At 41.7% G+C, this 16,338-nt stretch overlaps 4 protein-coding genes across 7 annotated transcripts; 2 read left to right on the top strand and 2 right to left on the bottom strand.

The window, feature by feature from the left end:
• The first annotated feature begins 4,660 nt into the window (after nucleotides 1-4,660).
• LOC129740423 (uncharacterized) lies at nucleotides 4,661-6,943 on the top strand. 3 transcript variants are annotated; one of them, XM_055732093.1, is made up of 4 exons: nucleotides 4,661-4,755; nucleotides 5,336-5,410; nucleotides 5,475-5,686; nucleotides 5,759-6,943. In XM_055732093.1, exons 3-4 carry the CDS (start codon nucleotides 5,584-5,586, stop codon nucleotides 6,622-6,624), a joined length of 969 nt encoding a protein of 322 aa, XP_055588068.1. In that variant the 5' UTR covers nucleotides 4,661-4,755; nucleotides 5,336-5,410; nucleotides 5,475-5,583; the 3' UTR covers nucleotides 6,625-6,943. The 3 variants fall into 3 exon arrangements, with proteins under 3 accessions (XP_055588068.1, XP_055588069.1, XP_055588072.1); XM_055732094.1 differs by lacking the exon at nucleotides 4,661-4,755 and adding an exon at nucleotides 4,764-4,951; XM_055732097.1 differs by lacking the exon at nucleotides 4,661-4,755 and adding an exon at nucleotides 4,764-4,955.
• A 3-nt stretch (nucleotides 6,944-6,946) lies between these two features.
• LOC129740422 (cysteine and histidine-rich domain-containing protein morgana) lies at nucleotides 6,947-8,477 on the bottom strand. Of its 2 annotated transcripts, XM_055732092.1 has the most exons (3): nucleotides 8,388-8,477; nucleotides 8,154-8,322; nucleotides 6,947-8,083 (listed from the first exon to the last, which is right to left on the bottom strand). In XM_055732092.1, the coding sequence occupies exons 2-3, from the start codon at nucleotides 8,221-8,223 to the stop codon at nucleotides 7,044-7,046; spliced, it is 1,110 nt and encodes a 369-aa protein (XP_055588067.1). In that variant the 5' UTR covers nucleotides 8,224-8,322; nucleotides 8,388-8,477; the 3' UTR covers nucleotides 6,947-7,043. The 2 variants fall into 2 exon arrangements, with proteins under 2 accessions (XP_055588067.1, XP_055588066.1); XM_055732091.1 differs by having other exon boundaries at nucleotides 8,154-8,457.
• A 1,191-nt stretch (nucleotides 8,478-9,668) lies between these two features.
• LOC129740420 (zinc finger and SCAN domain-containing protein 32-like) lies at nucleotides 9,669-11,517 on the bottom strand. Its single transcript, XM_055732090.1, has 3 exons — nucleotides 11,387-11,517; nucleotides 11,237-11,317; nucleotides 9,669-10,999 (listed from the first exon to the last, which is right to left on the bottom strand). The coding sequence occupies exons 2-3, from the start codon at nucleotides 11,296-11,298 to the stop codon at nucleotides 9,949-9,951; spliced, it is 1,113 nt and encodes a 370-aa protein (XP_055588065.1). The 5' UTR covers nucleotides 11,299-11,317; nucleotides 11,387-11,517; the 3' UTR covers nucleotides 9,669-9,948.
• Nucleotides 11,518-11,627: 110 nt separating this feature from the next.
• On the top strand, nucleotides 11,628-15,052 carry LOC129740419 (exocyst complex component 2). Its single transcript, XM_055732089.1, has 7 exons — nucleotides 11,628-11,874; nucleotides 11,943-12,769; nucleotides 12,824-13,642; nucleotides 13,708-14,090; nucleotides 14,156-14,572; nucleotides 14,638-14,694; nucleotides 14,757-15,052. Exons 1-7 carry the CDS (start codon nucleotides 11,766-11,768, stop codon nucleotides 14,830-14,832), a joined length of 2,688 nt encoding a protein of 895 aa, XP_055588064.1. The 5' UTR covers nucleotides 11,628-11,765; the 3' UTR covers nucleotides 14,833-15,052.
• Nucleotides 15,053-16,338: the final 1,286 nt, after the last annotated feature.

The following is a 16,338-nucleotide window of genomic DNA, read 5'->3' as shown; positions in this document are numbered from 1 at the left end:
TAAGTATATATTTTTGATAAAATCGGATCGTAAGTTTTGCAACATAAATTACACTCAATAATCATTGAAAGATGTCTTACTAACAGTACCATGAACTTTTTCGAAAATTTTGGACGATTCGAGCGATAACGTAAAAATTTCCTGAGAAATCAAAGGGAAAATCTACCGTCCACACTGTCTGTTGAAGTATTCCTTTACTAAGGTATCGAGTCCATCTAGTTTTGAACATTCACACAGATTATAGTTCAGATATTCAGGGTCAGGTGATCGACCGACATCTCCAAACACGCACCATCCAAGTTTTGTTTTGCTCGCTGTTGGTCCCGTACTACCTTCCGGGGTATAGCCAGTTCCAGGTGTCGTAGGCCTATTAAAATCTTCGGCGTCTCGTTTTTGTAACTGATCACAGGCAAACCTCTCAGGTGATCGTACGAATCCTCCAGGTCTGTGAACCGCAGTGCTGGGATGGTAGATTAATACATTTTACCGTTCGAACGTTTTCTATATGGAAGCGAGTATGTTATCCAACTTCGGACACGTGCAACGATACTAATTGTGAGTCTTCCTCGGATCTAGTGACATCAGCCGTCCATTTGAGACACAGAGGTACCGTCGATCCTTCTATTCCGAGCTCCTGTGCCAGTTGCTTTTCTAGCAGCGTCGCAGAAGATCCCTCATCGAAAAAGGCACACACTGTAAGGGATCTTGCACTTCCATCAACGGTTATCGGCATGATGCGGTATACTACCGATTGACCGCAATGATGATGGAAAAGGTTCTCAATATAAAGGGTGAACCGTCAAAATTTTGGTCAAGGGAAAACGCGTGTAAATCAGTGAAATCGTTTATTTAAAAAATCAAATTAAATTTCTTTTTCAAGTTTAATTAGTATAAAATTCAGGAAAAATATTCAGTTAGGCTTCTGCTTTTCCAAATCCGAATTGCCGGGCCTTACGCTTAACCCCTGCCATCAGATTTTGTACAGCCACCTTGTCTACCTTCTTCGCCGCAGAAAGCCAGTTTGCCTTGAACTGCTGCTCGTCCTTAGCAGTTTTTTTTTGTCTTCTTTAGGTTCCGCTTGACAATAGCCTAGTATTTCTCAATTGGGCGGAGCTCTGGCGTGTTGGGAGGGTTCTTGTCCTTGGGAACCACCTGCACGTTGTTGGCAGCGTACCTCCACGGCCTTTTAACCGTAATGGCAAGATGCCAAATTCGGCCAAACCAGTACGGAACAACCGTGTTTATTCAGGAAAGGCAGCAGACGTTTATTCAAACACTCTTTCACGTAAATTTCTTGTTGACAGTCCCGGAAGCTATGAAAATGCTGCTTTTCAAGCCACAGGTACAAATGGCTTGCCAAACCAGACATTTCTTCGCGAACTTTGACAGCACATGAACTTGAAAATATCTGCTACCTTTCCCCTTCCTTTTGCCGTATAAAACTCCTCTCCCGGAAGCTGCTTGTAGTCGGCTTTGACGTAGGTTTCGTCGTCCATTACCACGCAGTCAAACTTCGTCAGCATCGTCGTATACAGCTTCCGGGATCGCGCTTTAGCCGTCGTATTTTGTTTATGGTCGCGATTTGAATCACTACCTTCTTGTAAGTCGATAGTCCGGCTCGTTTTTTGGCTCGATGCACGTTTGTAGACGATACACCCAGCTTATTTGCGGCATCTCGGAGAAAGAGGTTAGGGTTTCGCTTGAAACTACCGGCAACTCTCTTTGTCGTCTCAGCGGCTTCCGGTTTTCGATTTCCCCCCGATCCAGACTTCCTGGCTGTCGACAAACGTTCCCCAAACACTTTAATTACATTTGTAACGGTTGATTTGGCAACTTTTAGCGATTTTGCCAGCTTGCCAGAACGGTTATACCGAAATCCATTAAAGTTTCAAGTCGTTCTGCTTTCGGCGTCGGAACAGCTCTAACATTTTTGAGTAATCTATTGATGATCACTTCTGGGCGTCCATAGAGTAATTGAAGAGTTTCAATCACTTCCGGAAAGGAGTTGTTGTATCCTCACATCGATGTTGTGTTCGTATAAGAATTAATGAAGAGCGGCCAGTCTTCAGGGTTTCCGGAAAACTCAGGGAGTTCTAGTGTGATTTGTCTCGCTGCTATTTGTTCTGGGTTCGATCGGCACACACGCATTGGCGCTACCTCTGAGCCGAACAATATGCGACTGGTTGCTTGAGCGCCACTATTTGGAGGTTCAGGAGGATCGGGTTGACCTGCATTTGTATTAAATCTTGGGGTGTAGTTTCTCTCAGTTACATAAATACTGTCGCTGTCTAGTTTCAACTCCCATAAAGGGGATTGGATCAGGTCCCTCGCAGATAGGGACGGGTTGAGTGGAGCGTAGTTGGTAACCTCCATCTGGTTTGTTTGACACCGAATGTACGTTTTGGGCAGGTGGGTCAGCTGATGGATTCCACGATGACAACCCTGCATTGCTTGGCTGCGGAGTATTATCTATTCTATGCTGAGCTATGGTTATGGGTTGTGTGGTTGGCGGCGATAACTTCTGATAGCCTGGGTGATGATTCGGAAGTCGTCGAGTACGAATAGCACCCTTAGAAACATCTGGCTGTATGAGCGGATCTACCGCGGACTTGGTGTTGAACAATGAGCTGTTGTGCCTTCTGATTTGGTTTTTCAGTTCGATTAATTTAGCTTCTAGCTCTCTTATATCATCTACGTCAGCCTGAGGTCTCATCTGACATTTCTGAAATTGTTGTTCTAACGCTTGAATTATTTGATTACTTCTACTCGATTGTTGATTAGTAATGGGTTCATTGGGCGGAAGCTGTCCTCAGATAGCCCCTTCTATCTCAGGGAGTTCCTCGTGACGTGTAGGATATCATTTTCCTTCTGCACCGGCGGATCTCTTGCTCCCACATCTTGGTTACGAATCCACTGTGATATTTGTGAATTGCGCTCTCGAGCTTCAATTGCGTCTACACGGCTCTTACACTAAGATTCTCTTCACCGCTAAGCGACTCTACTATGAGCCGGAACCGTTCCTGCATAAATTGATTTTCTAGACCCAATCTTTTTTCTGCGATTTCTCGATGATGTTCGAGGTGTCTTGAGCTGAGCTCTAATCTTGTGCGACGGCTTGGTGTTGTCGTTATAGAAGCTGCTGGAGTTGACAGACACCTTGGACACGTCCATGGCCTTTCTTTGATAGAATCGGTAACCACGGCGCAGGTGTAGTGCCACCATTGGTTACATTGATCACAAGCCACAAAATTATCAGCTGAGTCCCTCCTGTCGCACACAATACAGCTGAATTCTTCGCTGTTGTTTGGAGTACTAGATGATTGCATCTTTGGTTTTCGTAGCTTTTTAGTCTTAAATTTTTGAAGATTTGTACCCGTAAGAAAAGCGACACCTTTTGACAGCAATCAATTTATTTACTCCAAAACTAAAATTAAAGGACATGATTATTTGCGGTTCTTCCACTAGAGATTTCATACCTACATTTAAGTGAGCTTTTTTGTAAAATTACGGGAAAAAGTGTTTCGAAGCTCGTCTGTTAGCAATCGTGATATAATCCTGCGGAAGAACTCTGTTAATTTGAACCTTCTAACCTCAAACAGCTTTATTCTCGCTAATCTACCTATTCCGCGACACGCATCAACGAGATTTTTCTCGGGCTAACCTACACAGAAATGCCAACATTAAACATCAGTTTGCTATCTGATTTCCTGATACTTACGATTTTCTACAAACAATGATTTTAAGTCGCACAACTTCTAAGTACTTCACTTTATATAATTAAATATAATTTCCGCAATAATTGTCGCATCCACGCTTGGGGATCTGACCGGATTAATTCGTGGTTATTCTGACTTTTTTTTCTCCTCTTTCTTCTCTTCATCCGGGATGCCAGTTGCGTCGACATCCCCCATAAAGCGGGGTAAGTGAACACACCAGCAGTCCATAACAATTTACGTAATAACTTTTCTCGCTTTGCTTGTATCAAGCTCATCTCATCAGCGTTTGTTAACAACATGTTCTATATCATATTGAACTTAATTTTATCAAAATTCATCCTCTGCTATTTTTTTTATAATTTATTAAAGTTGAGCTATGCCAAAAACCGTCCACACCAACCCCGGTGTACCTTATAAAATAAACCAATAGAGGTCCATTGAAGCTGAGCTTAAAAAGTGTTGGAGATATTTTATATGCTGATCAGAAATGGGACAAGGAAGACAAAAACCGTGAGGTAGCTATCGAAATCACAGCTACAGGAAGCCACCACCGGACCCTAACGGAAACTGTTCTTGGAAGTGACCCCAGTTAATCCCCTTTCCTTTCCTATATATAATAAGTTGAATTAACAGTTGAGTAGCCGCGACGATTACGGCCCCCCTCTTACTAACCCAAAGTTAGGAAAAATACTCCCGGCACATAAAAACTTTATAAGTAAAACGCCTTAATAAAACCATATTTTGTAAATAAAAAAAGAAATGGGACAGGCTTAAAAGCGGCAAGTTATCCAAACAAACAAACATGATCAGTCATCAGTCGATGAACTGAAAACCCCCAAAAACGCGACAGAATGCTTTGAGTGTAAAACGAAGAAGAAAAGAAAAAACTGGTTTTTCAAGTGGTCGTTTTTTCAACGCTTTTAATTTGCCGGATACAATTTGTTGTCAGTTTAAGATATCTAAAGAGTAGAAGTAGCGTAACTTACACTTTCAGTTCACAGAGATTAAAATTCGTTGATCCTTCCAGTTGTTTGTCCGAGTAAGTTAGAATTCGTCGCCAATCTCATCTTTTTATGAATCCCGACCTATAATGTAGACAAAGTTAACGAGTGCTGTACGTGTCTCGGAAAAAGTTCCGTGGTGTACAGAATAAAATAAGAACCAGGAGGTCGGGATGAATAAGCCATAAGGATGCTTAAAATTCCTCGAGAAAAAAAATAAGAACCAGGACAGTCGTTCGTAAATATTTGGATTTCTTCTTTAGATCGTAGAATACAGAATATTTACACTTCGTATTTCATACATTACTCAACAACGTGATGAAACTAGGTTTTGTAACATAGTGGAATCGAAGGGGAATGGTTGAAGGATGAAATTCCAGCCGGACTCGTTTTTATTCTGATTCCCCTGCCATGATGAAATTTCCACGGTGAAAACCGGGGGAATCAAAATAAAAACAGTTCTAGAATGTTTTAATGAACAAGCCGGACTAGAATTTCATCTTTCAACCATTTCCCATCGATTCCACCATGTTACACATGCTAGTTGGTTGTGTCGCGTTTTGAGTCATTGATAAAATAAGCTTTTTTACGTCCATTTTCACTCGAACTGTAAATCAGGCTTTAGCAGGAACCGTATCGTCACGCAATATGTTAGCGGAAGGTTGAAGTCAGAATCCGAACGGTAGGCTGATTGTAAGTTGTCAGGTTATAATCGCACAATGCTAGAGTCCTTACTAAAATTCTTTCTATCTTTTAGATTTAAACCTGCTCTATCAGAAACAGTCCGTATCGATTTTTACGCCCGGCCTTCGCTAACAAACATTCTTAATTCTTCTGCATTGGATTGTATACCCGAATCCATAACGATGACTTTCGAACGCAGAATAACCAACAACCTTTATTCGATCGTGTTAGCGTTTTTACATTTGACCGGCGACATCTTCTGTTCTATTGATAGTTATGACATACGTGAGTCATCGATGAAATTTGGCCATTTTTTTTTCAAAGGATCCAATGTAGGTAATTATGTTTTCATTTCAGGTTATCTCTACGGAGAGGGGATTTGTGATTTTAAGGGCAATTTACAGTCCGATAAATTTGTATCACTACGCAATCCTAATCAAGGATATATTTTTAAGCAAAGCTGGTTTTTGTTCGCCTTCGAGGGAACTTCCTATTGTAGTTTCGAGCTTAAAGCGCCTGACGACATGGGCTTCTTCATAACAGCACGCGAGATAAAGTTGCGAAAAAACGCCACTGGAGAGTGCGTTGATACTATAGAAGTTAAATATGATTCAAAAAAGTACGAGTTTTGCGATTCCTCCGACTCTTTCAACAAGCTAAGATCATTCAGAACTGGCGAGAATGTGAGCATAACGATAAATATAAATAAGGACATACCGTTGGATCTTATTGGCGATATGTTTATTGAATTAGTGGTAACTATTAGGCGTAATTGCGGCCCAGAATATCACGTGCAGTGCGATGAGGATGACCGGGGATCTTGTATAAGTCCAGGTTTTCAGAACGATGACATTGTTAACTGTCCTGATTGTAGTGATGAAATTAGCTGCTTGAAAGAGAACCTGGAATCACCAGTTAAATCTCGACCGAAGGTTTCTGGATCGAATGTTCTTCTTTGGACGATTGTGGCACTACTAGTGACAACGATAATTTTTGGAACTTTTCTTTGTCGCTTATTCAACCAACGGCGAGAAATTACCGAAAATAATTCGGGCTCGAGACCTAGAAATGATGATCAAAATCAAACGGTTCAAATTCCAAATTCTAGTCTCAGCTTTACCACAAACCAGATAACGCTGAGAAACGAGTTCGAGCCAAGTGCGCCATCGGAAGAGACAGAAGAAGAACAACCACCACCTCATTACGAAACGCTTTACAAGTAGCCAACCAGAAAAGAACCTATTACCTGAACTTCCCATATATGTAATGTATCTGCCTCATCGTACACGAATTATCGTTTTGTGTGTTATTATGACAAATGAAAGGATTAACATAACCCTAGTGGCATTGTAACTTATTTGAAAACATCGATAATAGATTTTGATACAGAAACTCTATTTTTAATATTCCAATGTTACGTGGAAAATGGGATTGAGATTATAAAAGATTGTTTCTTATTTTATTTAAAATTACTTGAAAATTGAATTGGGCAATCACTTTGCTTCGTTTTAATAAAGAACCTAAAAAAGGTGTAATCAAGAAACGTACAGCTTAAAAAATGTTTATTTTGTTTTATTACATATAGTAGGTACTCTCGAAAATTCCGACAATATTGGAGTAAACAACAGCAGTGGCTTTAGTCTCACTTGAATTCTTTCCGTGCAATTTCCGTCAATGTGGCACTCTTAAACGTGGGCTCAATATCGTCCAAATCGACATCCGAATCGTCGTCTTCCGCTTGATTTGCCCTTTTTTGCTCTTCCTCTTGTTGCTTCTGAATCTGTTCGGCGTTTTGGTTCTTCTCTCGGGGGAAATCTAACTTGGTCCAGGTGCCCGGTTCAGCCTTGATCAACGTGATCTCTACTTTGGTGCCGAACATCTGGGCACGGGATTTGTCCACATCGACTACGCCCCTCAGCTCCATGTCCAAATTGTACTCGGCGTTGTTTTGCTGTGGAAAAACTAATCGGATGGCGCACCGGATAGGATTGAGCTGGATCGTACTCTGCTGGTAATCGTACATCTTAGCGTAAACAGTCACCACCACTTGGGTTGCCGTTTGATGCCAATCTAGTCGGCATTTAACTTTGGTTGATTCATCTTCGTCCCCGAACCATTTATGATGTCCGGTTTCACACCCAGGCTGATTCATGAAGGCAGTGAAATCTGAAGTTTTCCGCTGGCAGCAAGACCAAAATTTCATTCCCTCGTGGAAAATCGGAACCCCCGGATGATACACGCACGCTTTGTCATCATTATATGTGCCCTCGTAAGAGTACTGACATCCGCCATGTTTGCACGTTGTACCGACTTGAATTTCCGAAAGGTCACTGCTGGTCACTTTCTTAGCATTATCAACATTTCGGGGCAGTTCGTCCATCTGTTTTTTGAATGCTGGAGCCACTGTCGGTTGCAACTCGGTAAGGGGACTGTCGAATTCTGGTCGAACCAAAGTAGACTTTCTGATTGGTTCCGGAATCTTTTCTGGCACCGGCTCTTCGACGTGGTTGTCCTTTTTGTCCGGCTTTTCCGGTTCCGGCGGTTTTTCATCTGAATGTTTACCACTGGTGCAACCTTTGATGTTGAGAAATTCAGTGAAGTCCACACTTTTTTTGTTGCAACAGGTCCAACCTTTATAAGCATCGTGGAAAAATGGAACACCCGGATGATGGATGCAGGAATCTGTCCGCACAAATACAAACTTCATTATTAGAGAAGCTGATAAAATCGTTAAAAATATTCAATCATTTACCTTCACAATTTGCGTCGGGATCAAACTTCTGGCCGCAACCTCGATTGTAGCAGGTCACTAACTTCACCATGATTTTATCGAACTCGATCAATTCCTTTTTTGGTATTATTGATTGTTATGCAAATTTTTCGATCAATTGACAAGATGAGAGCCAAAACTTAAAAACTTTCTAAATAAGAAATGCTTATTTTCACAGAAGGAATGGTTCTGGAGGTTTCTAGAAAAAATACCAACCTTCTGAATTTCGGCAAGAAACTTCTTATTGGATACCTCACCGGTAGTTTACTTTCTGGTGGAATTCATGTGAAATTCATTACGTATACGTATATACAGCAAAATGTGTGCAAGGGTGCAAGGTGTGCAAAAAACCAAAAAAAAACCGTGGTGAGTTTGAGGAATGTGTTCATGCCGTTCATGCGAATATGCGCTTGTGTTGATAACTGTCAAACACCAAAGAGTCAGATCCCGGCAACGATATACAATCCGTGTGGAGCACATTTCTCAGATTTAAGCTTTTAGCCTCAGATTTAAGCTTTTTTCTTCAGATTTAAGCTTTCATCTCCTATGCTCTCAAGGCTTAAATGTGAGGAAAAAAGCTTAAAAGCGAGATTCACCAACAGTTATATAAACAATGTTGGTCACATCTCACATCGTTGCAGGGATCTGCAACGGCTTCGGTCGGAACCTGCACGCTCGTTTTTTATTAAACCATGTATGGTATATGGTAATAGAATGGTTTTATGGTTTTGACTCCAGAACTGTGCACATGTGCTCGAAACAGTATAATTATTCAAGGAATATTTAATTATTCCTTGATATTATTACTATTATTTTGTTTATTTCCAAGAATTAGGTAATCGAATCGCCTATGGTAAATTCCTTGATGAGTTCCCTGAACTGTTTGTTATACACCATATGGGGAAAAATAATTAAAAGTAATTTGTAAATTAAAGGAAGCCATGGGGTAAAACAGCCGGCTTACATGATCAGTGACTATTAATTTGTTCTAAAATCTTCTAATTTCTAACAAAATTTTCTACTTTTCATATATGTAAAGTATCCTTTCAATCAAATTCAGTGTGTTTTTTTCATAAATCGTATGGAAATACCCGCATGGAGCAGTAATATCATAGTACTGTATTACCGTAACTGTTCTTATCTTCTTCCCAAGACACCCCCAAAAGAATTCCCTTTATCGTTTTTGGAGCATACAAGCAGAGATATATTCTGGGTTTTCAAATTGGTGTGATAAATTGGAATAAAAAAGGCAACATCTCCGATAAAAGGAAGCCGAGTAGTGCCTGAAACTTCCAATGGTTTTGTCAGATTTTGTTGAATAAAAAAAAACATTTTTATGCAAATTTGCTCAATTAGTAGCAAAGATATTGTATTTCAACTAATTTCAAACTTCAACACATGTTTCCTTCAGGTAGTTTCAGAGCTCCTGCGCAAGACGCTATACGCAATATCAGAACTAACACGTAGTAGACATAAGAACACAAGTGGCATTCGAATCAATCAAGGCAACAAAAATATTCACTTTAAATACATAGACTCAATTCAAATTTCGTGTTTATCAATATTTGTATTGAAAAAAATGCATACTATTTTCCGAGCATTTCACGTGCAGGCAGGCTATATATAGTTTCTAAAACCAAAAATGTCTACATCAAATTACAGTCAGTGATGCTCTGTGAAATCCATTAAAAACAAATTAGCCGTTTTGACGACAAGATAAACCATTTATTTCCAAACATTATGATAGAAGGTTCGTTCCACTAAGACAGCCCTACTACTAGCGCTGATGCATATTCTGGAGTGAAGCCAACTGGTGCTGCGCCAGTCGGTCCAGATTCAAATTATCTGCATTGTGGCTCGGGGCATGGCGTCGGTAGTCCTGAAGCCGTGAGAAGACCCGTGGGCAAAACTCACACTTGATCTGCGAATCCTCTGTCATAATGGTCGGCTTCGGTAGCTGAAGTTGATCCGGCCGTTGCTGGTGTTTGGCTTGGTGTCTCTTCCATTGGATGTGTTGCGAAAAACTGTCCTGACAAATGTCACAAACGTATGGTCGCTCACCGGTGTGTGTCCGGATGTGGTACCGTAGATGATGGCTGTACTTGAAAGATTTGGGACAGTATGGACACTTTCGATCTCTGATTTCCTCATGGACGGCTTTCAGATGCCTGGCGAGCGATCGCTTTTCGCGGAATTGTGCCAGACACTCGAGGCACTGATGCGGCCGTTCCTCAGCGTGATCTCCCAAATGAACCATCCAGGATTCACGATCCGGGAAAATCTGGCTACAAACCATACAGCGGTGTTCTTTGTTTGCCTCTGCCGCTATTGCCGGGTCCATCTTGGGGAAAACTTGTTGGTCGACTGCTCCCTGGAATGTTCCCATGAGCTCTCCGATTCCATTCAAACTAGTTATGGCATCTGCTATAATACTGCTCTCGGTGAGGCAATCATCGGCCGTAAAGTCTTCCTGTTCCTCTGACGTCGAAGTGGTCTCTGTCGGAGGAGGGCGAATTGCCGAGGTACCGCCCTCCTCTTCCCGCAATTCGACCTTCACCTGAATCTGCTCCAGAATGCTTCGTTTAGTGCGAATGACCTCGTCACAATGCTTGCTCCGCTTCTGAAACTGGTGAATCTCTTCCAGAAATGACACGCACGAGCTGCAGATTCCCGCGGGGTAGTCATCCCGAAGGGAAATCCTCACTCCGGCACAATGCCGGATTTTCTCCGTCAGCTCCCGGATGTATCCACCATCTGGGGGGAAGAGTGACACCACTTGCTGCTCCGAGAAGCAGAGACGACAGTATGATTCCGGATTGTCGTTTGGACTGTACAGTAAAGAAAAATCGTTTCATTTTCAATTTAAAATTGTACAATAAGGTGCTGTTATGAATTAACAGTTCCATTACCCTCATTTCAATGGAGAACATCCATAATGAAAAAAAAATGTAGAAATTCTTGTAAAAAGTTTCAACATAGCCAGCATTATCGATTTTTACTATTCAAGCTTCCCATTCCTAAAATGTAAACAAAGCGTACGCTATGCCCCATCAATGAATACTCACACATCATCCCGTTGCTGGTCGGACGTCATGTTGGAATCCTGCAACTGGGCGTCTGACTCCATGGTTTGGTGTTTTAGAGCCCTGGCGAAACAATGAAAACTGTATTAAAAGGCTTCAAAATTGCAAATAATCAGTAAGCCTTCGGTATACCTTGAAATATTCCGACGACGTTATTTTTGTGTTGTGCGCACTCCTATTTTTCACTCTTTTTTATTTTGCTGATGATTCTCAGGAGGATGGGAGGATCGAGAACGTCGCGGTCGTGGGGATTGTCAAAATTTGAGTATGGTGAATATCAGTGTTTTCCAAACTGCGATCAAATCAACGGGAAAAGCGCATGCACGGTTCAAATCGTTCAGGAGAACATTCGAACGAATGAAAAATCGGGCTGGTTTAGGGCATTTTAAATTGTGCGTCAACATTGACACAAAAAGCGATATTTGCAACTCTTCACCAGAATTTGCCTGTTATTTGTTTATTGTCAGTGAAAATCCTTTTACCATTAAAATTAAAACAACCACACGACTCAATGGTGAATCGTCCCGTGGTAACTGGCCTATCGCCAAAGGAAGGACCTCCCGGAACACGGGTTACGATACGTGGCGAGTTCCTCGGTACTAAAGCGAGCGATTTGGTTGGTAAGTATCGCATTTGCTAATCAAACCTTTGATGAAAACATTTTACTTTTCAATGGTTCCATTTATAGGTTTAACTATTTGTGGCTGTGATTGTCTGCTGTCGGCGGAATGGAAGTCGGACAAAAAGATAATCGCTCGTACAGGAGCAGCCAAGGGCAAAGGCGACATCATTGTGACCACTCGATATGGCGGAACAGGAACGTCAACGGTGCAGTTCCGGGCCTATTACGAAACCATAGGACCGATGAAGGAATCCGCCGTATGGATTGAAGAATCACCAATGCAATCGTTGGCCTGGGGCAGACGATCTCTCGCTCCATCCGGTTACATTCAGGAGGACCCCCTTGGGCTTTCCATCGAGGGTAATGATAAGAAGTTCCCGGAGGATTTGAGAGACATTTTCCCGGAAGGTTCTGGTGATTTGTCACAGGACAATTTTTTGCCCGGTTGGTTTTTGCTGGAAAATCATCACGCGACTTCGTTTGACGATCTGAAGGCAGGATTATCATTTCTGCGCCGTAGAGTTGAAAGTCAAAAGGAAGGTCAACTTTCATTTCTGAAATCCAATGCCGGCTCGGTCATTGATCAACTGGATACGTTAATGACTCTCCGAGATCGGGTCACACAGGACACCAAAATGTACGGGGATCAGGTTCGGGATTTGGAGGGAGCTATCAAAAATTCCATTGACGCTTCTCATGAACTTTTCAAAGATGTTCTCTCAAGGAAAGAGAAGGCAGATGCCACTAGGGCGGCTTTGTCAGCACTTTCAAGACACAAGTTTTTGTTCTGTTTGCCTAACTCTGTTGAGAAAAGCGCTGCAAAGAACGAATTTGACATCGTCGTGAATGACTATGCGAGAGTCAAGAATCTGTTCGGAAAAACGGATGTTCCGGTAAGTGATTGAAGAAACAAAATTCTAACAATTCTTAATAATGTTCTTTTTTAGATTTTTAAAAAAGTTTTAGAAGAAGTGGATCACAAAGTGCTGGAGATTCGCCAACAATTGCATTCTAAAATCAAAGAAATGCCTCAGGGTGTTGAGCAGCAAAAGAAATTCGTGAAGGCACTGATCAGCTTGGAGGCACAGCAAGTCGGGACGAGTGTAGCAAGTATGTTGCAAATCGGAGATCCTGCCTGGGATGCTATAGAAGCTCGAGCCAAATATCTCGAGGACACATTCCTCAAATCGTACGAACTCTACACGGGGAAAGAAACGAACCCTACGGAATCTAAATCAAGAGCCGACCCTAATGCTACCCCTAATCGGGTGCAGTTTTGCGAAGAAATGACAGAGATAGCAGCCAGCCAATTCCCCGATCTTTGGCGACTTGGTCAGGCATATTTTACCGGAGAACTACGTGGTGCCGCTCAACCGAAACCAGGCAATTTTAAACGGATCATTCTAACCGTTATTGAACAGTTCTGTTCCTATCTGAAGGCGGCGTTGCTGCCTCCTAACAGTACCCGGTCTTTACTGGCCAGTAACATGAAAGGTCTTCCAACCTGGCCGCCTAGTAATCCTTCGCTAAACTATCTCATCACCTGGCTGCCGCACTGTTTGCGCTATATACGAGTTTCGTATGCCACACTCATACGATTGGACTTACCCAGCGAAGCGTTGGATATTGTACTGAAACTGATCGACGAAATGAGACTGTACTGTTTATCTACGGTACTCAAAAAAGCCAATGAGAAAGTTAAAAAACTTCACGAGAAAGAAACTTGGGAATTCACGGTTGCCGATTTTGCTGGAGCAACGGCATTGGTAAGGACTTTTTAAGTAAAACTATTAGTTTGGTATGTTCATTTCATATTAATTTACCATTGCAGCCCTCAAAGTTGGAAGAAATTCTAAAGGAAGCCATCGATGATGCCCAAGCTATCTGCCTAACTCCGGAAATTCGTGAAACCTCCCTGCTAGAGCCGCAATCAGACGGCCAGCGGGAAATGTCTAAGCGCATACAGGAAATACTGGGTACATTCTGCGGTGTCATAGAGACACTTGCTCTGCAACGTTCCGACGAGGACCCCCAGCAAAGTCCCATGCTATCCCAGTTGATTGGATTTCCCACGGCCCTACTGCAGCAGCAAACTTCCGGGGACAAAAGTTGGGGCTCCAGCATCACTTGGGAGCAACGGTTGCTGTGCTGTTTGTCCAATTGCATCTACTGTAATAAGCTGTTTTTCCCCAAATTGGGTGGATTGTTTACCAAGTAATAATATTTTAGCTGAATCATTGAATAAGTATTTTAATTGTTTTTTTTTTTTTCATTAACAGACATAACTATCCGATACCGACAATAGCTATCGAAAACTCTCGCTCTACCGTTAACGGTTTGTTCAGCAGCCTATTGGACATGTACGTAGAGCACAAGAGTGATCCACTGGTGGGAACGATTGAGCCATCGATGTACATCGGTCGCTTCCAATGGGATCAAGTTGGACCGTCGGATAAACTTAGTCCGTACGCGCATGAATGCTGCGACAATTTGGTTTCGGTCTATTCGGAAATATTTTCCATTTCCCCGATCTTGCTAAGACCCGTGCTGGAACCAATTGTTCAAACGGTGGGTGAAGAACTGGCACGTTTGATGACCTGTGTACAAAAGTTCAACATCAACGGTGCCGTCCAAGCCAAGGTGGACATCCACGTTATACGCGATGCTGTTCGAGTGTACAGTAATGATACAGCTAAGTAAGTTTTCTTAGAACATTTGGTTTCCACCGAAAAGTACACTTACCAAATCCATTACCTTCTAGGACATTTTTCGTCGAAGCCCTGGAATCCATTCCGCAGGTTCCCGACAGCGAAGATCGGTAAGCCAACGAGTAATAAAACATTGACTGAATCATCTAATTTATATTCATATTTCAATCAGCATTCAGGAAACAGTTCGACAAATCAAGAACAATATGCGATTGCAGTTAATGTGTCTTCAAGTGGTTGATCCCTGACACGATAGCGTTAACTTTAGGATGATGACTCTGAGCAAAGCTAGAAGCAGCAGAAAACCTAATGACAACATAGGTAAGCGATTTGTAAAACTATCCTAAAATCTTATCATCTATCAATGTGCACTTCAAAATTAGAATATTTTATTATTATTCTTAATCAGATATTTATTGGGAAAAACAAGTTGACAAGTATATCCTCACACAAGCTGAATCATTCAAACTTGTGCGTGTTTCAATTCTCTTCGAACGATATCCTTGTCATTCAAGTGTATATTAATGTACAAGTCTTTAAAAGTGACTTGATTTATTTATACCTATCTAGAGTTAAACATCACATACACATTTCTTGTGCGTGTGTTTTTTTTTTCATTTTTCAAATAAAGTATGGGGTTCTTTCGTTCACCCGTATCGGATCCTTGGCAAAAAGAGAGAAGTACAGACCGTAAGTAAATCACGAAAGACATAATGGGATTTTACTGTATTAAGCCCACCTTCAATCATGTTGAGTAGGGACCTTTAGCCTTTGACCCATTTCCGGGTAACTTTTTACCCTAATTGACTCTGACAAGAACAGGAATAACAAACTTTACATACAACCGAATAAATCTAATTGAATGAAAAAGGTTTATGAACAATGTGATAATCTGTATAAACCGGATTGAATAAACACTTTATTTGTTACTTTTAATAAGAGCTTTTATTAGAGAACCTCGGCACTCTTACTCTGCTTGCTTTACTCTAGCCCCACGGTTGTGTCGTACCCGTATTAACGATGGGTGCTTCTTCGTAGCCCAGTGGTGATGTTAAATTATGGACTACCACATCTTCCTTTTTCTATAATTTTTTTAAAAACTCTTTCAGTACAAAATCCTTCAGCTTCTCTGGAACCCGCCGAACACGTCGCTCCTTCGCTGGAGAAACATCTTTTCGTTGATCTTCCAAGTCAAAACCTTTGAAACCCATTTTGTCCTCCTCATCTGAATCCGATGCCACCATCGCTTGAGATGTCACATCCTGGTCTTGAATATCCCCCGATGTTTCCATTGAATCATTAATCTTCTTCACGTGAGCAACGTTGCGGTCGAAAACTTTTCCGTTGTCTTGGTTCTCGATTGTTAGCCTTGCTCCAGAACGATTGACAACCTTGAACTTTGTTGGATGGAATGTTGTAGTTTTTTTTTTTTTAATTCTTTTTTCTAGGATTTTAACGCTATCGCGTTATTCATCCTCTATTCCTCAGTGTCAAGTGATGGGAATGTTGTAGTAAGGTTATTGCCCGGGATCAGGTTTCGCATCAGAACAGTATCGCCCGCCTCAATCGATGATTTCACGGCTTTCCTCCTGGCGTCTTCCTGTTCTTTTTGTTTTGTTTTTAATACCTTGTCTCGATCAGCGTATTCCGTGTTGAGCGGCGCGGTTTCTACATCTTCCAGTGAAGGTATCTTGGATCTGATAGTTCTGCCATAGCATAATTCAGTTGGAGTCTTGCCCGTTAAGGAATGTGGT

This window comes from Uranotaenia lowii, chromosome 1, assembly GCF_029784155.1.
Source record: "Uranotaenia lowii strain MFRU-FL chromosome 1, ASM2978415v1, whole genome shotgun sequence".
In the NCBI taxonomy this organism is placed as follows: domain Eukaryota; kingdom Metazoa; phylum Arthropoda; class Insecta; order Diptera; family Culicidae; genus Uranotaenia; species Uranotaenia lowii.
This window is presented reverse-complemented; position numbering and strand designations above follow the sequence as displayed.